Source organism: Sturnira hondurensis, unplaced genomic scaffold, assembly GCF_014824575.4.
Source record: "Sturnira hondurensis isolate 20B ecotype Veracruz unplaced genomic scaffold, ASM1482457v3 Scaffold0021632, whole genome shotgun sequence".
Taxonomy (NCBI): Eukaryota; Metazoa; Chordata; class Mammalia; order Chiroptera; family Phyllostomidae; genus Sturnira; species Sturnira hondurensis.
This window is the reverse complement of record NW_028094263.1, coordinates 2,060,011-2,079,653: the sequence shown is the minus strand read 5'-3', so window position 1 is coordinate 2,079,653 and position 19,643 is coordinate 2,060,011. Positions and strand designations below refer to the sequence as shown.

At 57.5% G+C, this 19,643-nt stretch overlaps 1 protein-coding gene across 2 annotated transcripts; it reads left to right on the top strand.

Moving 5' to 3' along the window:
- The first annotated feature begins 3,295 nt into the window (after window positions 1-3,295).
- NXPH3 (neurexophilin 3) lies at window positions 3,296-7,720 on the top strand. 2 transcript variants are annotated; one of them, XM_037033488.1, is made up of 2 exons: window positions 3,296-3,730; window positions 6,052-7,720. In XM_037033488.1, the coding sequence occupies exons 1-2, from the start codon at window positions 3,677-3,679 to the stop codon at window positions 6,754-6,756; spliced, it is 759 nt and encodes a 252-aa protein (XP_036889383.1). In that variant the 5' UTR covers window positions 3,296-3,676; the 3' UTR covers window positions 6,757-7,720. The 2 variants fall into 2 exon arrangements, with proteins under 2 accessions (XP_036889383.1, XP_036889384.1); XM_037033489.1 differs by lacking the exon at window positions 3,296-3,730 and adding an exon at window positions 4,846-4,897.
- Window positions 7,721-19,643: the final 11,923 nt, after the last annotated feature.

Here is a 19,643-nt window from a genome sequence, read left to right as displayed (position 1 = left end):
ACCCTCAGCACCGGGGGAAAGGATCAAGTCAGCGTCATTTGCTGTCTTGGCACCATCTGCGGAACAGGCTTGTGACCTTGTTTTATACACAACTGTCATCTTACTCTTTGGAGCTTATGTCCTCAGGACGGGGAAATTACTGGAAAGCAAGAACAGAACTAACCCTCCCTGTGGCCCCAGGGGGAAGATAACATCAGAACAAACGGCAAACTCAGTTACAAAGCCCCAACAGCCCCCGGGGGGGGGGCACACAACTGCGCCACCCACCCTTTTTTAATCCAATGATCATTCAGTAAAAGCTCAAAACCCCTCCCCTCAATGCCTTTGTATCTCTCCACATCATGCCCCTCTCCTTTCTTGGAGAGTGAATAAAAACTTTACTCTGCATTTTCTTCTCTTTGTGAGTTCTTTCGCAGCCCGCATCACCAACCACCCCAGTACCCACAGCTAGACTTTCTTCCCTCCTGGGGTGGCCAAAAGCACCGGGATTTAACTTGACCAAAGCTGACCCTACCACCCCCTCCCCCCCAGCACAGCCCATCTCCTTTCCCTCACCTGCGGCACCCATCTCGGCAAGCATCCCACCTGTTACCCAGGCCAGAAACTTGAATATCATACCCGACTCCCTTTCTCCCGTCCTCTCTAGCCTCGGCAACCACCAGACCCTGACTATTGTACTTCCTAAGGACATTTCCCCTCCCCCTTCTCTTACCTCAGGCCGTGGCATTTACCTCCTAACTGGTTCTCTCCCTCTGGGCTTTCCTCTTTCCAGTGAATTCTCCAAAAGCTTCCTAAAATGCAAATCCGACTGGAATCCCCATCCTCCTTATTAAAACCCTGCGATAGATCCTCACAAACAAAAGCCCTGGTCCCTTGACCTGACACATAAAACCCTTCATTGGCTGGTCCCAGCCTTCTGCTCCAGCTTCCTCTTCTCCCCTCTGAGCTCCAGTAACAGCAAACTGCTTCCACTGCCTCTGAGCCCCGGAGCAGTCAGCGCCCCTTGCCAGATACAGCCCTTGCCTGGCTGATTCCTCCTCATAACTTCGACATCACCTCCTCCGGGAAGCCGTCCCTGCCCCACCCTGCCCCTGCCTGCACCACGCTTGCTGCATCCACAATGCCCGGTATAGGAATCTATTATTCCATTCACCACACTGAGTTATAATCATTGATTTCCATGTCCTGGTTCAGCACCAGCCAGTGAGATCCTTGAGGGCAGGGACGGTGTCCCATTCATCTCCGTATCCCAGCCCCTGGCCTGGTGCCTGACCCTGCAGACAGACTTGATTAATGGTTGATGGATGAAGGCAGAGGGGAAACTTGAAGGAAGTGAGAGCCAGGAATGGCCAAGAGGGCAGTGAGGGCGAGCCTGGCAGGAGGCGCAGGCAGAGCAAATGTGTGGGAAGTGGAAAGGCGAGAACTTCCCTTCACTGCTCTCCCACGACTGCATGCCAGCCATTGTGCCTGCGCTTTGTTTGTACATTTTGTCTCACTTTGTTCTGCAGCAACAGATCAGGAAACTGGCACCAGAGAACCAAAGCAACCTGCCCAAGGTCACACAGCGGGTGGAATCCAAAGCTGTCTGGCTTAAGAAGCTGTACTTACTCTGCGGGGCCACACCGCTCTCCTGGGGACAGGGCCTTCTGGAGATGTACAAGGAGTGGGCCCAGCTTTGCCTCTGCCTAGCTGCGCCGGAACCAGCTGCCCACGCTCAGGCGGCCGGCTCCTTCCTCCCAACCCGGACAGGAGGCCCCAAGGCCAGACAAGGATTTATCTGTTCCTTCCTTCCCTGGCCTTTGGGGTCTTTGATGAGACACGCACGCCTCACCACCACCACTAGGGAAGGGCTGGGGCAACTGGTACCGCCCAGGGTGCCTGGGAACGCAGGGGGCTCTGTGACACTGTCTGGGTTCTGCAGAAGCTGTCTTCCTCGTTGCACTTGGCCCAGGCTGGTATTAAGATTCATCTGCATTCTCAGCGCACCCGCCTGGCAGATGGTGGGGGAGGAGGCTGGGTGCCTGCTGAGGGCTGCAGCCAGAGACCAAGCTGGGACCCGAGGGCCACAGAGCAGAACGCCCACACACTGGGCCCCGTGGGTCCAGCCCAGGCTGGGGCCATTCCAGATCCCAGGGTATTTCCTCACCCTCACAACCTTCAAAGGGTACTGGGACCTGACCTTTGCTCTTTCTAAGGATTAAAGGGGCTCTAAATTCCAGAAAGGAAATGGGGAGATTGGTGGGGGGAGGGTCTTACCTTTGAGAATCTCCTATCAGGGTCTTGTTTTCCTCATTGCCCTGGAAATGTGCAGAGAACAGAGATAACCAGGGACCTTGCTGGAATAGGAGCCCCATGTCCCAGCCTAGTGACTGCCCGGGTCATGGGGTCAGTGAGAAGGAAAAACAGAGAAGCAGCCTCCACAGAGGCCTTGCCCATTTCACTAACTTCAACCCTTGACCCCAGCCTCAGAAGTTCTTCTCAGAAGCCTCAGAAGAAGTTCTCGGAGAAGTTCTTCTGCGTGTCTAGCCTGACCCCTAGTAGCCTTTCCAGCCCAGAGCGTTAGCCAAAGTTTCCTGTCACAGCGATTGCACTGAAGTGTGTGTGTGTGTGTGTGTGTGTGTGTGTGTGTGTGTTAGGGTGTGAGAAGTTATTCCAAGCCCTCTGAGTAAAGTAGAAGAGGAAAGAAACTGACATTACAACTACAGGAGTACAGGCTAGACACCCAGAAGAACTTCCTTCAGCAAGGAAGCAAGTGTAACAGACAGAAAGTGGACTTTCGACTGTGGGGAGAGGTTGAACTAAGGAAGACTTTTGTTGTTGTTTGTTTTGGGGTTTTTTTGTTGTTTTGCTTTTGGTTGTTGGAATGGATTTGGAAAAAATGTTCTTTCCAAACCCCAGGTCTCCTAGGGTTGAGGGTAGGGCAGCAGATGCCCAGCGTCCTGCCAGTCGGGTGAGGAAGGTAGGACACCTCACCCCAGGCTACTACCCTCTCCCTGCCACCAGCACCGCCTATCCCCTCCCCTGCCCGGTCCAGCCTCCTTTGTCCTGGGTCCCCGGGCTGCTGCGGGCCGGCAGGGGAGGAGTTAACTTCGGAGGTACAAGCTAGGCTCACAGTACCTGTCGCTGCCGCTGCCGCCTGTAGGAGGGACGAGGCAGCAGGAGCCGCCTGGGCGCCAGGAGCGCTCCAGTCTGGCGGGTGCTGCGCGGGGAGCGGCGGACGGGTTCGGCGCCGCCAGGGGCGTCCGCCAGGGGGCGCGCCACGACGGGGCGGGAGGGGCCGTCTGGTCAGGGAAATTAGCACTAGGGACGGGCGCGCGCGCGGGTCCCCAGCACATCTGGGCGAGAGCGGCGCCGCTGGAACCGAGGGGGGCGCCGAGCGCAGATCTGGGGCGGCAGAGCCACCTTGCAGCTGGGGCCCCTCGAGGCGCTCGGGGCGCACATCTGGGACCTCGAGAGGGGGCAGCTTGGCGTGCAGCTGGACCAGGGAAAGGGGGCGGCGGCTGCACAGCTGGACCGAAGGGGGCGGGGTCGGTCCGAGGCGACTGGCAGAAGCGAGGGCCGCGAGTCACCAGCGACCAGAGCATGGGACGCCTCTCCTGAAAAGAGCAGGGGTGAGGCAGGGGCCTGGGACCCCGAGGGGAAAAGAGAGAAAGGGGCAAGAGAGCAAAGGAGGAGGATGCAACTGACTCGCTGCTGCTTCGTGTTCCTAGTGCAGGGCAGCCTCTATCTGGTAAGCGGTCCGCGGGGAGCTGCGCGGAGGGCAGGGGCTCGGAGGACTCGGGGAGAGCGCGGGAAGCTTCCGAGCCCGGAAACTTTCTCCCTTCCCCCCAGCATCCCCGGGATGGAGGGAACGCCTGAAGGCTAGGGGAGAGGGCGGGTCTGAGACCCAAGAAGGTAGAGAAAGGGTTAATAGGGGCGGAGAGCGGGTGCTTTCCTGGCCCACCCATTCGGCCGCTGGTGGCGGGAGGTGCGACCAGCACGAGGGAAAAGGCCGGCAGCCAGGTCGCCAAGGGTTACCCGACCCCGTCCAGGCGCCCGCCCGGGACGCGTGGAGGGGGCGAGGGGGTGGGTTGTGGAGCTGGTGCCTCGTCAAGTCTGGGGGCTTGGGCTTTTCCCTGATCTCGGGGACCCAGAGGGCCCCGGGCTGTGGGTCCCCTAGCGCGCGGAGCCGGTCCAGGCGGGGTCGGCCCCTGCGTCCCTCGCTCCCGCTCCCTCCCGCTCCCGCCCTCCCCGCCTGTTGTTTTCCTCTCTTCTCCCGGCTGCGCGCAGCCCGAGCCCCACAGGACCTGGGCAGGCGGCTCCCGCCCCAGGCTCTCGCGGCAGCCGAGCTGGGCACCCAGATCCTGTTCCTCTTGATCTTGCTTAAGGCTGCCCGGGAACCCCAGCCCAGGCCCCAGCCCAGGTCTTAACTCCTCTCCGACCCAGCGCCCCACCCCCATCCTGTCTTGGAGAAGCCTCAGCTCCACATCTGGATCTGCTCCTTTCCTCAAAACAATAATCCCCTTTGCCATCTCCCCTGTGCAGTTCACTGTGTGGAAGAACCCTTCCCTTCTTCTCACATCCCACCTGCGGCCCTTCTCCCCAGCCTCCACCCATTCGGCTGTGACCCCCCGGGGCCAAGCGCACACAGGTCTGTGGCCTTTAGTCTAACCCCCAGCAGCCCTCCTCCTGCTGCCCAACCCCACCCCTGGGGCCTGGCAAGCAGGGCCACTGCACACATCTGCCCACAGGGCCAGGGTCAGAACAGGGAGCAGAAGCCCCCAAACCCCTTTTGGCATCCAGCCCTGCCTCCAGACTCCAGCCCTCAGGCATCCCCCCCCCCCGCCCCGCCCCACCTCACCCCAGGGACACCCTGCTGTGAAGAGGTGCCCCGGTGTTGGTAACATAGCCGCATAGGGTAAGTGCTCTCGTCAAACGCTGCGCAGACACACCCCAGGCAGCTGCCCTCAGGAAACCTTGTCCGCTCCTGGATGCCCTCCAGAGCTGTCCCGTGTTTGCGCTCGGTCAGGCTGTCCCGCTGGCCCTCGCCACCGCTCTTCCAGGAAGCCTCCCCAGGAGTCGCCTGTTGCCAGAGTGGTCCAGCAGAGTCCGGCAGTTTTACAGGAGCTTCGGGGTGGGGATGGAGATTGGGGCACATCTGGTCTGTGAGGCTGGGAGAGTGCGGTAGCGGGGGAGGGAGGCTGACCCTGGGTGACTGAGCCTTACAGTGACGCAGCCTTTGAAAGCTGGGTGCTCTCTGTGAAATAGGGGTGAGAAGAACCCCTACCTCAGAGTGCAGGAAATGCCTGGCCTGTCATCGTCAACGGTCCCTTTGGGGGTGTTCGGCTTGCTGCTCCCTCGGCCATCCCCAGTGTGAAATTCACTCCGGGCCCCCCCAGTCCTCTTGCAGTTACACTTGAGAGAGGATGTCGCCCTGAGGGTAGCAGCTGTCCCAGGTGGAGTTGCGCCTCATCCAGCAGACTAGGAAGCCCCGAAAGGCAGGGGCTGGACCTCTCCTGTCAAATGGTGGGGGGCTCTTCCAGCTTTGGGGTGGAGCTCTCCTATCTGCCTTGGGGCTCTGAGGGCAGATACTGTGTGTCCCCCCCACCAGCCTGGGGTTCCACAGAGGCAGGGACTCTGCTGCTGTGTCTGGGGGCTCTGACAGCGCAGGGCTATGCTCCTGCCATCAGGCAGCGGCTCTTCCAAGATCAGGTTGGGCCTCCCCCATCTGACTGGGCCCCCCCAGGGGTAAGGGCCATGAACCCCCGGAGGTGCGGTCCACTGCAGAGAATTCTCATCCATCTTTTTAGACTTTGAATAGTGGCCAGAGGCAAGGCAGTGAGGAGGAGAGGTGGAAGGGGGTGACCAGGGTATCAGAACGTGAGATGGGACCATGACAGCAGCCAGTATACATGGAGCCCCTAACATAAATGGGCAGTGTGCAGGGGCTCCTCAGCCCCAGGTCAGTGGAAGAGACCAAGAGAGATGATGCCGGCGACGGGAAGCAATGGACCAGAACTCCTGGGTCCTCTGGGGACAGGGCTCTCACACCTGTCCCAACTCCCCCCACAGGTCATCTGTGGCCAGGACGATGGGCCCCCCGGCTCAGAGGACCCTGAGCACGATGACCACGAGAGCCAGCCCCAGCCCCGGATGCCTCGGAAGCGGGGCCACGTCTCACCTAAGTCCCGTCCCCTGGCCAACTCTAGTCTGCTAGGGCTGCTGGCCCCACCTGGAGAGGCTTGGGGCTTCCTCGGGCAGCCCCCCAACCGCCCGAACCACAGCCCCTCACCTTCAGCCAAAGTGAAGAAAATCTTTGGCTGGGGCGACTTCTACTCCAACATCAAGACAGTCACGCTGAACCTGCTCGTCACGGGGAAGATCGTGGACCACGGGAACGGGACCTTCAGCGTCCACTTCCGACACAACGCCACCGGCCAGGGCAACATCTCCATCAGCCTCGTGCCCCCCAGCAAAGCTGTCGAGTTCCACCAGGAGCAGCAGATCTTCATCGAAGCCAAGGCCTCCAAGATCTTCAACTGCCGCATGGAGTGGGAGAAGGTGGAACGGGGTCGCCGGACCTCCCTCTGCACCCACGACCCGGCCAAGACCTGCTCCCGAGACCACGCGCAGAGCTCAGCCACCTGGAGCTGCTCCCAGCCCTTCAAAGTCGTCTGCGTCTACATCGCCTTCTACAGCGTGGACTACAGGCTGGTCCAGAAGGTGTGCCCGGATTACAACTCCCACAGCGACACTCCTTACTACCCCTCCGGCTGACCCCAGGCAGGCCACAGAGGCCAGGCCGGGGCTGGAAGGACAGGCCTGCCCACACAGGAGGCCATCCGTCTGGACACTGGGCAGGGAAGGGGAGGGGCCTCAGGCTGGGAGTGGGATGGAGAGAAGGAGAGGCCAAGTCTCACATGGTGGGGAAGGGGTCTCACGGGCAGGCCCCATCCTGAGGTCATGGAGCGACTCGGGCACAGGCGCACTAGAGGGGAGTGAGTTTTCCGTGTCGCCTCACAGGGTGTCCCCACTGAGTGAGAGGCAGATGCTGTGTCCAGGAAGGCCCTGGGGCCGGCAGACCAGCCTGGCCTCAATCAAGTCCTGGAGAGGAACCTGAAACCTCGGCTACCTCCCTACCATCCTGAGACCAGACAGCAACAAGGAGAGGGCTATTTCCTCAGTGCTGACACCAAGTGGGAAGGGAAGGATGGCCGAAAAGGGGCCTCCTGAGAGCCAGCGCCAGGGGCCCGGGGAGGAGAAACTGTCCAGGCCCGCTTGGCTGGCACCCTGGAGCCCCTTGTCCTGGACTGTGGACTGAGCTCAGCTTGAGGCTGAAGTGGTGACTTTGGAGTCTTCGATGTCATGACAAATAGATCATCGGCCCTGTGCCCCCAGCCAGGCCACCCCTTTCCAAAGTTTCCTCTCCTGCCATTGTGCTCCCATCCCTCCCCGTCGTGATAGGACACCGGCCCTCCAGCTGAGATGGGGGTGACCGTGGCTCTCCCAGCACCGGGGCATAGGTGGAAGCCCCTCCACCCCCTCACCCCCGCACGCTGTGTGCCCCTCCTCCAACCCAGCCCCGCTGGCTCCTCTGGGAGCCCCCTTGTCCAGCCAGCCACCCTTCAATATCAGTCTTGCCTGTCAGGTCGGGGCCAGATGGAGATGTCACCTCCCCTCTTGGCTGTGGGGCTGGGGGAGGCCTGACTATGGAGGGCGAGCCGGACCTGTTTCGTGGTGTCTGTCTGTGGGTGGGTGGGTGGGGGGAGTCTTGTGAAATCACCCGATTGTCAGCTTCTGTGTGCCGAATCGTGTTCTCGGAGCAGGGAATAAAGCTTTCCCAGGGCATTGGGTTCTCATCAGAGGAAAGGGCCCGGGCCCCCCATAGGCCAGCTGGCCGGGCTGCAGGGCCCACACAGCAGTGAAGGCTGCCAAAGCAGCTTAGGGAGGGGAGCTGGTGGGTGGGGTGGGCCGCAGAAGGGTGCCCCAGGCCCGTCAGTGTTTTGCTCTGTGGCCTTGGGCGAGTCCACTCTCTGGCTTGCTTTCCATTCCTTCCCTATGAAATGAAGAGCTGGCCCAGCCCAGAGGTTCTGGAACAGGGGCCTCTGTACCACCACGAGGGTTTGTTAAAACATTTCTGGGTCCCGTCCCGAGTGGGCTTGGGTGGGGCCTAAGCACTTGCCTTTCTAATCAACGCCCTGGGGGGGGGTGCTACTGCTCTGTGCTCAGGGGTCACACTTTGAGGACCTTCAGACGACCTCCAAGCTCCTGTCTGGCACTGGCTGCCCAGAATGCGGACACACCTCTGATGCTCGCCCCAGGCTGTGACTTGCCCCTGCTTCTCCTGGGGAGGGGCTCTCCTGGGAAGGGTCCTTTCAGAGAATCAGGGGCATTGGGATTTCAGTCTGATGACCTTATAGTGAGGACACAGGCCAGGGTGGAATGGGGACAGACAGGGACTTAAATCAGCCATTCCCCTGCCACAGTCCATAGGAGGGCCTTGGAATAGGTGGCTGCTGGTGGCACCTCGTCTGGGAGTTGGCAGGGCCCTTTGGGGCTCAGTGAGGGGAAGGCTGAACCCTCACTACCAAGATCACAGTGTCCTCTCTGGAGGTCACTCTGGGTCTGGGGGCAGCACTCAGGTCCTCGGGGCCCCTTTTGGCCATGCAGCCACCACGAGGAGAGTCCTAGCAGGAGGGAGGACAGTCCCACTGCCCCCAGCCTGCTTTCCCTGTCCAGCGGTGTTCAGCGTGGACCAGCCTCCATCCCACTGCGGAGCGGAGCTGGATGGGACCTTAGAAACCACCTTGCATAAGTGACTCAGAAAGGGCACATGACTAGAGCTCATTCTTAGTCCGGCTTCTTTGCCCTGCACCACGTGTCCTGGGGCCACCTCTCCTGGGCAGACTCAGACACTCCCACACTGCCACGCCACCCTCTCCCTTCCCACCGTGAGGATGGGGACTCAGTGCTCAAAGAGGCCCAGGGCCTCAGGCCCTGCTGCAGGGGGCTTACGGTTGTGGAATCTGGAGCACTGTCCCATCGTCAGAGGCCCACGCCCCAGACACCAGCCGGGGGCCCCTGTGGGTGCTAGAGGACTGGGGCGGGGGGTGGGGGACGTAGCAAGAGGTAGTCCTGGGACCTCCTCTGTCTGGCCTGGCTGAACTGTCAGCAGGACCCGGGGACACTCTGACCCGCCCCCTCTGGCTCCTGTCCTCCTGCGGAGAGCCAGATGCCACCGACAGCTGGAGGGCCGGCCTGCCTGGCATGCGGCTCTGCCTGCTCAGGGGGTGGGTTCATTTTAATAACTTCATTTCACCCGCACACACACTCCATCTCCTCGTCCTCCTTTTCTGCCTTCCCCATCACCCGGCTGCTCTTCTCAGCCAGGATCTTGCTGACAGATATCCTCTGAAATCATAATTCTTTTGGAATCACCCTCTGGGCCCTACTATTCTTGCCATCACGATACTTCCTCCACCATTTGTCTTCACAAGGGTAAGGGGTCCATCCAGCTGTCTCTGGCTACAAAGGTGCCAACCTCTGCTCCCCTGGTGAGCAATGGTTCTGGCATCCCCCGGGAGAGGGGCCCACTCACTGAGATGGCCATACACCCTTCCCCACCCACCACCGCCCTTCGGTGACCAGGCTGCGGCCCTGTGGCCCTGCTTCCCCAATGCTCTGCCTACGTGGGGGCTACCCCAGGGCGGGTTCTTGCCACCTCCATCCTAGCGGAGGCTCTAGGACATGCCTGCCAAGGCCACGGGCTCTTTGAGGTCATGGCATGGCATCTCCCCATCAGCCTGGGAGCCAGGGTCTGTGCCTTCCCCACCAAACTGGACGTTTCCTGAGGGCAGGGCCTGCAATGTGGGCGCAGGGGGATCCCTGGAGAATCCCTGGAGACCTTCTCTGCACTCAGACTTGGTCCAGGCGCTGTTTGGGCCTCAGCATTTGCATCTCTAATGGGTGAGTCTGCCCAGCAGCCTGTGAAGCTAATCAGAGGGGATGCCCATTAGGGCAGCAGGGCCGAGTCTCCCCCCACCAGTGAAGCTTGAGGCACAGCAAATGGGCGTCTGGGTCCCTCCCCCCTCAGTCTCCTTTCCTGGGATGAGCAAGCAGGAACTGAGTCACCCCCTTCCCCCTCTTTGGCAGGAATGCTGGTGACCTTGCATGTGGCAGACTCCTCTGGCGAGGCCCATTGCTCAGAGATGCACGAGGTGGTGGGTGGGTGGGGAAGCTCAGAGAAGGGTGTGTGTGTGGGGGGGAGNCTTGAGGCACAGCAAATGGGCGTCTGGGTCCCTCCCCCCTCAGTCTCCTTTCCTGGGATGAGCAAGCAGGAACTGAGTCACCCCCTTCCCCCTCTTTGGCAGGAATGCTGGTGACCTTGCATGTGGCAGACTCCTCTGGCGAGGCCCATTGCTCAGAGATGCACGAGGTGGTGGGTGGGTGGGGAAGCTCAGAGAAGGGTGTGTGTGTGGGGCGGGGGGGCGTCCAAAGGGCAAAGGGAGGAGACCAGGGACCTGGGTCATTGCGTGGATCTGTGTAGGGCAGCAGTCCCCGATCTTTCTGGCACTAGGGACTGGTTTCTCCATGAATGAGGTGGGGGTGGTGAGGGTGGGCACAGGTGGGGAGGGTCAGGAGGTGGTCAGCTCCACCTCCTGTCCACCTATTCCTAAAAAGCCGCTGACCCCACCAATACCGGTCCTTGGCCAGGGGGTTGGGGACTGCTGGTGTAGGGGGTTGTGGGGGATACGATGAGCCAGTTGCTCTGTGCTGGAAAGTGATCCAATGTCATGGTTGAGAGTGGGAGAGAGAAATGTTACTTCCAAAGACTCTGAGTCTTACGATACTGTCAGGGGAACCGGGGGCTGGGGTGACAGGCGAGGAGAGGCACCGCCAGCCCCACTAGGCAGGAGCAACATAAGGTGGGGGCAGCACCCGCCGATGACGCGAGGAGACGCCCAAGCCCTAGAGTGGCAACCGCTGCTGTCGCCGAGGTACACACGCCGGAGGAGACCTGGCACTCAGCAGCTGGGGGCCGGCTCCTGGCCCCCTAGGGGAGGACCCTGTTTCCTGTCGACCTGCCAAGCTCAAAGCCTGACCTGATAACAAACCACCCAGAAGAAAGATGCCTGGCTCATCATCGCAGGGCCACCTGGCTGAGTGGTCCCAAGACACAGGTTGGCACTTCCTGAACCACAGAGGCAGTCAGGGAGTGAGCCATGTAAGTGCTGTGGGAAGATAGAGCTGGGTTCCCACCCTGGGTCTGTCATTTATTAGCTAGGTGGCTTGGACAAATGACATAATCTCCCAGAGCCTCCTTATGTGAAAAACCAGCATCTATCTCCCTTGGAGCATTGTTGGGAGAATTAGAGAGACTGCTCAACGGACGTACTTCCTCCTCTTTGTCTTTGGAGATGGGTTGATGTCAGTTTCAGCCTTGCTCCTGGGACGGCCAGGTGGAAGGACCCTGGCTAGACGTAGGAGGCCTGGGTTCCCACCCTGGTTCTGCCCCCTAACGCATGTGGCAGAGACTGATGATGGTTTTATAGCATCTATTTCCCCTTTCTTCACAGTCATGATATCCTCAGTTTCTAACTGGGCACATGGCTGCCTGCAATAAATACATTTTTCTGCCTCCCTTGTGCCAAGGTGCAATCATGTGACTAGGATATGGGCAGTGACATAGCAAAAGGGTCATTAGGCGACTTCCAGAGATCTTGAGAGAGCTGAGCCCTTCTTTGTTCCTTCTTCCATCCTGCTGCCTGGAATATGCATGTGATTGCTGGAGCTCTGGCTGCCATTTTAGGTCATGAGAATAAGAACCGTAGCCTGGAAATGATGGGAAACATCTTGTTTCCTGAAAAATTTGTGGGATAGAAATATACCAGCCCTAGGCTGCCTATCTTCAGATTTTTATGCGGAAAAAAAATCCCATTTCTGTCTCATTTCTATCAGGTTTCTATCTTACCTGGTCTCCATTTCTAGCAGTTAAATCTGGGTCCAGCGGATCCAGTGGATGTGTTTGAGCACTTTATTTCTGTGGACCTTGGTGTCCCCACTGGTGGAGATGAGACTGCTCACCTATCGTGCAGCCCATCAGAGGTCTCTGAGACTCACAGACGAGAACAAACGTGGGGGAGCTCTGGTCCTCCACCCTGTCTCCGGCATCAAAGCACACAGCTTCAGTTTGGGGAGGCGGAACGACTTGAGGCTGCATCGCAGGGAGCCACTGAGGGGCTCCAAAGGATTCTCTAGCCTTGTCTGGAAGGCCTTTACTCCCCCCCCCCCCCCGATTCGGCCCCCACATGCCTCAGTCCCCATCCACATTCTGATATTGGTGACACGGAATCCTCGTTAAGGGCCTGACTGATCCCAGCCAGATGGGATCCTAATTTAATTAAAAACCTTTAATTACCTGCGACAACACAGTGTTGGAAGTCCAATGCAGAAGCAGGCCTGGGACAGGGGGTTGGGGGGAGCGGTTGACAGGGGAGAGTGCTGGCTGCCCTCCCATCACCCAGGGAACCCGTGGGTGTGAGGCGCATCTCCTACCCAGAGACAAAGGCGTACACTGCATGGGCCAGCCAACACGGCCGTGCTTCGGGCTGGGCAGATGGCCAAGTGGGGGAGTAGGGCAGACCCGGCCTCGGGGAGCAGAGCGCCAGGCTGTTGAGCCCGAAGCCCTCAGTGGCTTTTTGTGCTTACACTGAGACCAGCAGAGACTGATTAAACTCAGACCTGAGCTCTCCTGAGCCCCTGGCCCTGCCTGGGACACTGGGTGGGAGCAGTCACAGTTCTGATTTCTCTTGAACTGACCTGGCTTAAGAAATAGGGGCACCTCTGCACCCACCAGAGGAAATGCATGACCTTGCAAACAGGGACTTTGCTCAGGGGTCATCCACCTGGGGAGTAGACGAAAGGGAATGACTAGGCGAGCTTTAGAAGGGCCAGGTAGTTTCTTGGGGACTAGGAAGGACACCCACCTCCTTGGTGCTGGGCCTCAACTAGCTCCTCCCTCCAAAGGCAGAAGGAGGGAGCCCAGCCCAGCCCAGAGCCTCAGCAGGGACAGATCCGGAAACCCGGGCTCTCTGAGCCAAGCTATTTTTAAGCTTTGTGGACATCATACGTTAATACCCTTCTGTTCTCTTAGTACTTATTCATTCAACAAATATTGTTTAATAAAGCCTCTATAAGTTCCAGCTGGTCTCCACGGTGCCAGGAGATCCAGGGGAAGAGGTTTCAGTCCACATGGGAGCCGCTGTCTGAAAGGAAACACTCCACAGGGGCCAGTGTGATGTCAGTGGCCAGTTGAAGGGAGAAACCCCCAGCATAGAAAGAAACTCGGGGAGCGGGCAGCAGGAGTCAGCAAACCACGCCTCTCCGGACCCAAAGGTTCTCTGTAGGATACTGAGTCTGGGAGACTCTGCAGCTCGCCCTGCTGACCATGCCCCTCTCACACCCGGCCCCGGCCTCCAGGCCTTTGGGTCCCACCTGCTCACCCCATGCTCTGTTCCAGCATCTGGCCCCAGCTCCACACTCATCTCGGTTCCTCTGTGATCCTCTGAAGAACCTGTTCCTACCTCTGATTCAGGTTGAGTCTGGAGCACTTTGTACCTCCCAGGGTGGGGACAGAGGAAATGTGGATGCACCCTCCTCCCTACCCCCGCCTTTGACTAACAAGAAACAGCTGTTCCCCCCTCAGACTGGGGACCGTGAGAGCAGGGGACCCCGTCCAGCTGGCCTGGAGGCTCCCCAGAGGCAGGCGGCCCTACCTCCGAAGTGGATCTCGTGAGCTCACCTGGCCCGGTGTCCTGCACACCATGCTCTCCATGGGCGGGGCGGGGGGTCGTCCCAGTAGGCCTCATTGGACGCTGTGCCAGGGGGTGAGCACAGCCTCCACTCAGCCACCGTGGGAGAGGGAGAGCGACTGGACTACAAGCCGCTGCACCAATCACATTCCCACATGCCCAGGTCCTCCGGCTGGAAGAGACCCAGGTTAGCTTCTGGGGTGCAGTGGGAGGCACTGAAGCCAGGGCCTCAGGCTCCTAACCCAGCGCTTTCCTCCTCACACCAGGCTCCCTTTCACGGTGCGAATGGTTCCAACTGGGTAAACGGCCTGTTCAGTCCCAAGGAGCCTAGGCTCCCCCGCCTTGGGCTCAAAGTGAGACTACGCCCAGCTACAAGGTGTTTAAAGAGAGCTGGGCTTGAGTCTTAGCTGTCATGTGATCTTGATCTAGTCACCTCGCCTCTCGTGAGCCCGCCTTGGATGGCCGTGCTCTCCCCACTTGCTCACGGCTGACTGAGGGGCAAGCTGGCTCTGTGAACAGCGGCACCATGTCAGTGTAGGGCTATTGCCATCTAGCGCCCCCCCCCCCCCCCCACGGCATAACAGAGCCCACTGGGAAGGGGGAAGGCTGCTTTCCTCGCAGGGCAGGCCGTGTAGTGCAGCTGCTGACAGCACGGATTCCGGAGCCCGGTGGCCTAGTTGGAGACTTCGGGCACGTGACCGAACATCTGTGTCTTGGTTTCCCCACCTGTAAAACGAGGGTGATCTTCACTTGCGGGAGGGCTGCTGTGCATTGGACCAGGTAAAGCAGTTGGGATGGTGTCTGGCTGCAGCAAGTGGCTGCGAGCGCAGTCCAGCTCACGGGGAGGGCGGTGGGTTCTGGCCTCACTTGGGCCTGGGCAGGCTGGCGGGCGGGCTGGCGAATGGCCACGGGTTCTCTTCTTGCTGCAAGAACAATGTGCAGGAACCCCCCCCCCCCCAGGGGAAGGCTGGAGTTCTGTCAGGTCTACAAAGGACGGCGCTTACACAAAGGCACCTACTTCTGTTCTCCTTGATTCTGGCCAAGAACCGGCCACTTGGTTGCATTCCTGCTGCTTCTGCAGCCCAGAATCTCACATTCTGCTCTCCGGAAGCCCCTGTGGCACAGGAGGGGTTCCTGTGCACAGTCCCCCGGGGACCTGTACCCGTAAACATAACACAAGGCTCAAGGAATGCAGGTGGCCAAAGGGTCTTTATTTAGAAGCACAGGGTTCAGCCCTCGGCAGTGAGCCACACGCCCTGTGTGTCAGCCCACCAGCAAGAGCCCTTCCTGCCACCCCTCCCTCCCCTCCCCCCTCTACACTCCAGACCACACACCCTGATTTCTCCCCCTGCCCCATCTTCAGGCCGCCTCCACTCAATGTCATTTTCTCATTAGCCTGGATGGCCTGCAGTCGTTGCTGGCACCCCTGGGAACTGGTGTGTGAAGAGCACCAGCTTGGACTGTACCAGACAGTGAGTCCCGGGGGACTGAGCCTCACATGGCCCATTTCTTCCACACCTTGGGGAGGGCCAAGTGCCTGGGCTTCACACAGGGCTCGGCCAGTAAACCTTGACTCATGGGTGAACTCTGAACTCGATTTCTATCGTGGGCACCTTTCACAAGAACAGGAAAAAGAAGAGACACACACAGGTCAAGGGGCAGCTAAACCCTGTAGGGCGGCATCTGCAACAGATGGGAATGATGCTGGTGTGGGGACATTGGGGGGCAGGTGAGGGGTGCGAGAGGGTGGAAAGGTATATAAATGCCCCATTTACCAGTCTTGGCAGCCCCGGGTCTGGGAGAGGAGGGGGCCGCTGCTGCTCAGTCAGGCTCTGCCATCTGCCACATCTCAGCGGAGACCAGCACTGGAGGGCTCGTTGTAGGCAGAGGTTTTTTTTTTTGCCTTTCTTTTTATTTTTTTATGCGGCAGGATCAGGCTCAAGATGTCACTCTAGTGAGCAGGACTAGAGATGGGGTAGAGAAATGTCTAGGAAAACGAAGAAGAAATAAATGGAAGCTTCTATGCTCCAGGAGGAAGGAAGATCAGGGGCGGAACAGGAAGAAAAAAAGAAGCTAAAAAAGAAAAAAAAGTGTAAAAAAAGATGGGATTGATTTAGCAGGTATGCACCCCCCATCCTTCCCTGGCCCCTGGGAGGTGGCAACAGTCCAAGAAACAGGGCTCCTGGGTCCTAAAGTTACCTGCTTCCTCTCCCCAAGCCTCATTTTCACACCTGTTAATGCAAGCTGGCATGCTCCCGCCCTGCCTCTTCCCTCCCTCCCGGGAGCGCCTTGTGTCAAGCACTCCCAGCTTTTGGAGATGATAACCATGATGACAGTGGTGACCGTAAATGAAGAACAAGTTATTCCAGGTGGCTGGCGGACTCTTCCCTGAAACCTCTGTGGGCTCTCCCTCCTGCATGAGTTACAGGCAGGTGAGAGCCCAGAGCGCCTGGGATGCTTTCGGGAGAGTCCTGTGCTCCCGAAGGTGCCCAACCCAGTGTCTTATCGCAGATCTAGATTTCATCCCAAGAAATCTTACAAGGCAATGGACTCAAAAGACTACATATGGCTTAGGTTAGAACCACCAAGAACGAAGTAGCAGTAACAATAACACTAACATCTGTACCCTGCTGGAGCCCTCGTTCCATGGCAATCACTGTGTTAAGGAATTGACATACACTTTTCCTCACTCATGTCCCAAGAGAACTCTATGAGAGAGGTCCATTTTGCAGATGAGACAACTAAGGCTCACGTAGGCAAGTCCTTTGGCCAGCATCTTGAACGTGGCGGGAGGCTGGCGCCAGGCCCCTGGACTCCAGCTGCTGTGCTCTGCAAACACCCCTCTGCGCGGGACCCTGCGTGCAGCCTGCACTCACCAGACTCTTCCCCAGCAACAGCTCAGATCACTGCTCATCCCACCACACTTTCCAGGAATTCTCAGCCATTGCCCTTCTTGCCCAATGAACACTGAAAAACATACACACACCCCAGATCAAAATGTGCTCAACTTCCCACTATCGGACAAATCCACTTGTTTCTGCAGGGCTCTCCCCAAACCCAGAGAGTGTCCCTCCTCTGCACAAGGCCACCCAACCTTCTCCTCCCAGCCCTCAGAATCTCATGGCACAGAGTGTCTGCTGGACCTCACTCAGAGCATTCACTGCTTCATTTCTACTGGAAATGGTCCATTTCTACTGGACCTTCCTACCAGCTTTAAACATGCTCGTGGCTTTCACTAGGAAAAAGCAGAACACCCCCTGACCCCACACACTTCCCTCCTCTGTTTCTGCCTCCAGTCACACCCCTTCTTCTCTTCCCCTCACCCCAGCTGGGGTTCCTTCCCTAAAAAGGCTCTGGCTGAAGTCACCAGTGACTTTCACAATGCTAGCTTCCATGAGCATTTAAAAATTCTTTCTCTTATTCCCTAGCATTTGATACTTTCAACAATTTTGTATTGCTTCTTTTCATTTACGTATTTTTTTCCTATCTTGACCAGTTGTTCTCCTTTGTGGCTTATCTTCTTTTACCAGACGTTAAATGTAAGAGCTCCTTAAGGTTTAGTCCTGGGCCTCCTTCTCCCCTCACTCTGCCCTTCTTGGAGATCCAACAAACCCCAGGACCTCAATGATACCTACAAGCCAGTACCTCCCCAGAACCTCCTCTCCAGGCTTCACCGCTCCTGAGACCTGGGCTCCAAAGTTCAGCAGCCCACGTGACGCCTCCTGCTTGGGCCTCTCAAGGCGTCTCACCACTAACGAGTGAAATTAACAATCCAATCTCCACCCAGCCCGTTTATACTCCCATGGGTCTGTACTTCGGTGAGTGCACCCTCGCCACCCCTGCATCCCGCCTCCATCCAATCCATCACGGAGTTCTGCCCATTCGCCTCCTGCATCTCAGACATCCGTGCTGTTCCAGCTTTGCCACTTCCCTCGTCTGAATGATCTCCTGCCTTCCTCCATTCCTGCTTCCAACATTAACTTTTCTATACTCCAGCTAAAGAGCTTATTAAAATGAAACTTGTCACCCCTCTTAAAGCTCAGTGATTTTCCCACTGTGCTTTGTATAAGCCCTGTACGGTCTAAACACGACCGAGGAAGGACCTGTCAGCCTGGCTTCCAGCTTGCTCTCCGCCTCTCCACGCTCCAGCCACCCAGCCTCCTGGAGCACACCACGCTCCCTCCTGACTCGGGGCTTCCTGTCTGCGAGGAACATGCCTCTCCCACGCCACTAAGCTGACAGCTCCCATCCTTCAGCTCTCGCTCTCAAAAGCTGCAGTCTGTGGGAAGCCTGTCTGGATCTCCCAGGTGAGATGGATTCCCCACTCCCATGCCGTCACCGTGCCCTTTCCACTTCATCCAGAGCACTCACCTGGGCGGGGCGTTGTGTAGCTGGGGGGGGGGGGTTCCTCAGGATGCTACCTCCCCATAACTGGAAGTTTCGCTCACTGGTTACCCCTAGAAACTGGCACAGCCCCAGGCACACCATTAGCAAACGTATACATAAGTTACTAGCAAAGGAAACAGAAAGGTTTCTAAGAACTCATTCTTAAAAGGTCAAACCAAGGCAGTTTTTAAAACTCGGGTGGGCATAGGAGACCCTAGCGATCACCCGTTCATATGCTGAGCTCTCTCCAACGTCCTTCCCTTTCTGTTTTCCTCTTGAACTTTCGTGTGGATGAAACAGGGGCAGGAGGGAGGGACGCGCTCACTCGGAGACCACAGCCCTGGTTTCTGGGTGGCTGGGGATGATACCAGATTGTCCGTCAGGGGATGGGCCTATTTTTCATTAGTGTCTCAATAAAACACACACTCCCAGTACTTGTAAGAGACATAAAAAACATTTAAGCAGAGATTAAAATGTGTTACTATGACTGTTGGTTTATGTAGCAATGCCGATCTACCTACAGATTCTAGAGAGGCAGGGCTCCACTTTGCAGCTGAACCACACCGTGTGGGCTTCCAGGAAACAGCGAGGCGCACAGATGTTGGAGGAAAAACCCGAAACCGCACCAGCGAGTGGTGTGTCGGAGCTCGTTCCCACTGGCTCTCTAGAGCCAACCGTTACATTTTGAAGAATTTCAAGAGCTCGTTGAGTGGCCAGTTACACATTAAATTGTATTAACATATGATTAATAGCAAAGGTAATACTCAGAATTCACCTCTTAATAATTCTTTTACACTCCACTATCATGCATGCTCTTGAGGTTTTATACATCTGTTTATCTGTATGGTGGAAATGCTGTTTATCCGTACGGTGAGCTGTGCGTCCCTTCCTGACTCTGCACTCGGGCACGGGCGTCCAACCCGCAACCTGCATGTGGCCCAGGATGGCAATGAATGCGGCCCAGCGCAAAATTGTACATTTACTTAAAACATTGTTTTTGTTCATCAGCATTTGTTAGTATTTGCGTGTTTCATGTGTGGCCCGAGACAATTCTTCCAGTGTGGCCTAGAGACACCAAAAGGTTGGACACCCCTGCACGACTAGGTCTCCTTGGAAGTCTGAAATGGGCTGTGGGGGGAGTGTCTACACCACGGAAACTGACTAGCGCTACCAATCAGATTATTCGGGGGAAGTGAATGATACCCCTTTAGCAGCACGCCACTGGCTCACGAAAACATCTGAGAGGCTGGTTTACAGTAAGTTCTAAGCAAACTTTTACTTGGAAGATGGAGAGGCTGAAGTACAGACACACATCTGTCTTTAGGAAACCATTCTCAAAGTTGTGGCAGGGCTGAAGGTGCTCGTTTCTTCTCAATTTAAAGCTATAATTATTCTATAAACATGACTTCTGTTACAAATACCAGTTATGAAAGTATCTAATTTTACAGAGCAACCTGTACATGATGA